The following is a 5,244-nucleotide window of genomic DNA, read 5'->3' as shown; positions in this document are numbered from 1 at the left end:
TTATGTGTGTTATTGCTTTGTTTGTTGTTCCATGAACACCAGAGTCAAACGTTCTCAAATTAACTCATGGTATCATTTAGTACAACGAAGATCATAATTATTAATTTTACCACAGAAGTATGAATGGTTGTGATACGGCAAGATTAAATATTCATGAACTAGAGATTTTTCATAGGACTAGTTATTTATACTATAGTTAAACATCATTATTCAGTGATTCATATTCAGTTCATCCGATTATCTATTGTAAATTAAGATGCTAGATTGTCATTCACATCTCCATGAGAAATACAAATCCTGTTTATTTTGTAACTGATTTTTTTAGTGCTAAATTATAAATCTTAAAACTCCAAGGTTTTTAATTGGGATATACTTCTGTTCAGGCCATCATTTTTATGTATTCAGTAACTATTTTAATGGTTATTTTAACATTTACTGACAACGTTTTAACGAGCAAGTCGACATACGGATGAGTAAATGAAGACAATTTTCATTTTTGGGTGAATGATGCCTGTAAAAAATGCTGTAGAACCTCAAAAATTAGTGAACAAAATCTTTTGAAACTCATTTCAATGAGATATATCGGCTGATAGTTTAAAAACAGCTGATAGTCAGGGCCGATATATCCTGTCAATCAAAAGAGGGCAGGAAAATACACTGAATCTGTGCTTTGTGTAAAGAAAATACTAAGAAACTAGTTTGATGTTCAATATTAATAGTAATTATATGAATTAATAACATTCAGAAAGTTAATGTGTTTGTTTATAACTGATACCAGTTTCTCTCCGTTTCATCAACTTGTTTCAGAGTAAGTCTTTATTTGCATTTCTTTCAAAACAATTTATAATTATGAAATTATTAATTTAAAAGAAGGTATAAAAGGCAGAAGCCCCAAACTATCTGTATCAGCAGATATCACTCTGAATAATCGGCGGAGAGATTTAGTATCATGCATCTCTAATTTCAACAAACATGAATGTTCAGGAAAGCGATTGAGAGACAAAATGAGTTTTGAACCAAAGTTTGTTTATTAAATATTTTCAGCACACAGACAGCGATGGACAGACGTTCATTTAGTCGTCACCTCCTCCAGTTTGGGTTCTGTGGAAACAAACAACAACAAATGTGTCATTAAACAACTAGTTTAACCACCCACACTAACCTAAACCACCAGTGCAGATCAGCTTCAACTCCTCAAACATTTCATTCATCCTGATCACCTGGTGCAGTTTAACTAGACGCATCAAACTAGTTGCAAACACTGACTCAATGTTATAAATCATTATGGTTTTAAACTAATTATTTCATGATTAAGAGCAATAATTTACTGTTACGACAGTAAGTACTTGTAACAACTAAAATGAAGTGTTACCATGTTTTGCAACACAAAATCAACAATAATTGTACCTAATAATTAATATTTTTTGAAGCAAATGTATAGTATATTTTTACCTGATCTCAGATCAGTTTTACACATTTGTAGACATTTAATGACATTTGTATAATAAAAAGGAAGAGTTGTATTTAAAAGTCTCTAATTGGTCTCCATAAAACAAACAAAAACCTTATAATTTAATAAAATATTATAGAGACACTTCATATTTAATGGTACTAGATTTGTTAACTGCATTTAATACATTACACCGTCAATAAAACATTTGCAAATGGTTTGTAAAAGTTGTTTTCATGCATGTTTTTGGCTACATTTGGGTCAATGATGTGACGGGTCATTTTTTTTGTCCAAAGGCCTTAATAATAATAAAAAACAAAGATATGACATCCAAAGTATGTAAGGTAGTACAACTAGATCTCTTTTATTGAATCCAAAAGGTTTTAATTATATTCTGCTACATATAAAAGGTATTTTAAAGATTTTAAAGGTTTCATTCGGTTTAACCATCCAAAGGCCAATACAGCCATTTCATTTGTGATTGAAATATCTTAAAAATGTAATAAATGTATATATTTTTTATTCTGGCATGATTTTTTAACATCATTTATCAACATAGTGCAAAATGGTATCAAAATTATGTGTAGAAGTCATTGATTTTGTTATGAGAAAGAAAGTCCGGAAAAATGAATTTCATTGATGTCATTCGGAGTAACCAATATAAAGGGACCATTTTGGATCAAGTCATGCGGTCAATATCATGTGACAGGATGTGACATCATTCAGACACCTGCAAAGGACCACATGGTCATGAAGCAAAATAACTAACTCTCTTTTAACTATTTGAAAAATTCATGTTTTCTATTGCTCATACGCATGTCCCGAAACATCAGGTCATTCGGTACAACCGCTATAAAACATGGAAAATGTTGTAATATTTTAAAAACTTTTACTAATAAATATAAAATATTTGATTGTCCTTTTGCTAGCTAGCTAGATATCAGCCTGTTAGCATTGCTTGAAAATATCGTCATTCGGTAAAACCAAAATTTTGGTTAAACCAATTGACTTTTTGGGTGACAAATTTTGTCCATCTTGTAAAAAATGACAAAAGCAGTGTCAATTGATTAAAAACCACATAATCTCATTGTTAACACTTAATAAAACTTCAAAATTAATTATATCTCCATTATGTTATTTTTATACTTTTAAAATCCTTATTCGTCAATGGGTCCATTTACACTGTTCTGACCAGCAGGGGTCACCAGTGTGTGGCGATTCAAAACAGTGAATCATTTTGCGAAGCAATTGGTTCAATTGATTCAAAGTTTTGAAAAGCTTTGTTTCTCTCATCACTATTGCTCAGTGCTTACTAATGTCAGCTTAAATTCATAATTCATATCTTGTTTTTTTTTTATCATTATTGATTTTCCATGTTACACTTTTTAGCTTTTTAATGTTATCGTGTTCATTTTTAGATGCATTTAATTTGTTATTTTTAATTCAGGCATCAATTGCTTGTTCTTGTCTGTAATGAACAGCACTGATTAGTTTGGAAAAGACCTGTATGAATAAAATCTGAGCAGATCTTCGTCAGGCTCACCTGGGAAGCTGAACTCAGGGAATTTGGTCAGATCTCCTCCTCCGTACAAACGCTGTAGTTTGGTCATCTCATCCGACAGGTTCTTCTGATAGGCCGGGCCGGCATCCACCACACCGCCTGCGACGGCCCTGAGAGAGAGAGAGAGAGAGAGAGAGAGAGAGAGAGACGTGAGAAACGCTGCAAAACACTCGCGCGCATCATTACAGTGCAGCGTCATCCACGCACTTGCTCTTGGAGTTGTACTCGCGAATCTTGTCCAGGAAGAGCTTCTGCACGGGGTCCAGGTCTTTGGCTTTGTTGAAGAGCACAGCGGACAGACCGATGTTCCTGCGCAACGTCACGCGCACGGCCGAACCCAACAGAGACGACAGCTGGAAGAGCCGATGAAGAGCCATGATGCTGCAGGAGGGAGAAACATATGAGAAATACTGACAGAAGCACAAACACCATCATCAGAACCACTTTTTGTTAGGCCCGGAAATAATTATACAAATAAATAAACAATATTAGTGTCATCTTAAAGGGATAATTCACCCAAAAATTAAAATTATCCCATGATTTACTCACCCTCAAGCCATCCTAGGTGTATATGACTTTCTTTCAGACAAACACAATCTGAGATTTTAGAATGGTTGTGAATGGGGGGTGAGATTTTGAAGCTCCAAAAAAGTGCATCCATCCATCATAAAAGTTTTAAACATGGATATTTTTCTTACAAAAACCCATCACTTCACTTCCAAAGGCCATTATTAACCCCCCGGAGCCGCATGGATTATTTTTATGATGGATAGATGCGCTTTTTTGAGGTTCAAAATCTCACCCCCCATTCACTACCATTATAAAGCTTGGAAGAAAAATAATTTTCATTTTTGGGTGGACTATCCCTTTAAAACCATTTTATGCCACTGATTATATAATAACAAAAATACAACCTTTCAAAGAACTTTTAATTTGTAAGAATATTAAAAAAATAATCACATATCCTAAATAAAACAAATAATAAATACACTTTTGTTAACAAAAAAGTGCAGTCACGGCAAAATCATTAGAAATACACAAAATGTAATATATATATTATATATATATATATAAAATCTCTCTTGTGAGACCTGCGTGTATGGAGACCCATTTCTGACACATTCGACAAAAAAATCATCTTTGTTAAATCTTAATTATGACATAAAGGTCAAAATGAGGCATAAAAAGTCAAATTTTAGAGTATATGTAATAAAGTCGACTTTGAAAAATTTGACTTAGTATGACAACTTCGAGTTATGTCAATTATAATTTACAAAAGTAAATTATAAAGTAAATTTTGTTTTTCTCTTCCATATATTTGTGCTCATTTCACAAAACACGGTATTTACATGATATTACAAGGTACTTGTGTGAAATAATCAGGCGATTTTGACTTTTAATCTTAACACTGACTTTTTAATCGAACTACCGTGTGATTTGATGGTGATTACATGCAGAGATGATGTTTAATTAACGCCTGACTATCGTGTTAATTCATGAACTGAGTGTTTAATAGTTCATTAACACCAGTGACTCGTTTGATAACATTGACCTCTCGCGCACTGAAGCGCTGCTGCTGTTTAATAACCGCTCTGCCTGTTTAAAACACATGCAAGAGTTTATATACACACTCATAACAATTATATTCTCATTTTCATGCGAAACAAACACGATAAAGAATAAAATCACGTCTAACCTTGTGTTTGACACCCGAGGCACCGACGAACAGACGTTGAGTGCTTCCGGGTCACCGCGCACGCCTATGACGAGCGATGGCGCCACTAGCGTCTTTTGCCACATTTACTGCCGGTGTCATGACAAATCGGGTCCCCCCTCGAAATCGGGTCTCTGTTAACTATAAGTTAATGATCATACTAAGTATATATTACTTTAAAACATATAATATATAATTTTCGGTTTTGTTTGTTTTGTGTGTGTATAAATATATTCGAGCTGTGTTGTCAAACACACATTTCAGAATAACGGTCCTTTTTTCAGAAAATGACGTCATGTCTGAACGGTCTGATCGGCATATTTTTAATTATTTTAATTTTAATAATAAGTTTAATTGTAAAAAAAAAAAAAAAAAAAAACATCCATGAGGAATTATGATATTTGGACAGCAGAGGGAGACAGAGACAGTCTGTATAAATGTGTTTATACCACAGACAAGAGTTTCTGTGCGGAGAATGTAAGTATTGTACAATAATTATGTGAAAATTATTAAGCAGTG

General features: G+C 33.3%; 2 protein-coding genes across 2 annotated transcripts in view; both read right to left on the bottom strand.

Moving 5' to 3' along the window:
* Positions 1-5,244, bottom strand: part of LOC127521108 (amyloid-beta A4 protein-like) — a 337,319-nt gene that overhangs the window by 298,309 nt on the left and 33,766 nt on the right. The gene's annotated exons all lie outside the window — the stretch shown is intronic.
* Positions 1,006-4,873, bottom strand: LOC127521254 (ATP synthase-coupling factor 6, mitochondrial-like). Its single transcript, XM_051910420.1, has 4 exons — positions 4,708-4,873; positions 3,219-3,392; positions 2,994-3,121; positions 1,006-1,101 (listed from the first exon to the last, which is right to left on the bottom strand). The coding sequence occupies exons 1-4, from the start codon at positions 4,809-4,811 to the stop codon at positions 1,070-1,072; spliced, it is 438 nt and encodes a 145-aa protein (XP_051766380.1). The 5' UTR covers positions 4,812-4,873; the 3' UTR covers positions 1,006-1,069.

The sequence above is a fragment of the Ctenopharyngodon idella genome, chromosome 1, assembly GCF_019924925.1.
Source record: "Ctenopharyngodon idella isolate HZGC_01 chromosome 1, HZGC01, whole genome shotgun sequence".
Lineage (NCBI taxonomy): Eukaryota > Metazoa > Chordata > Actinopteri > Cypriniformes > Xenocyprididae > Ctenopharyngodon > Ctenopharyngodon idella.
Note: the sequence above shows the minus strand (reverse complement) of the source record. Positions and strands in the feature narration are given on the sequence as shown.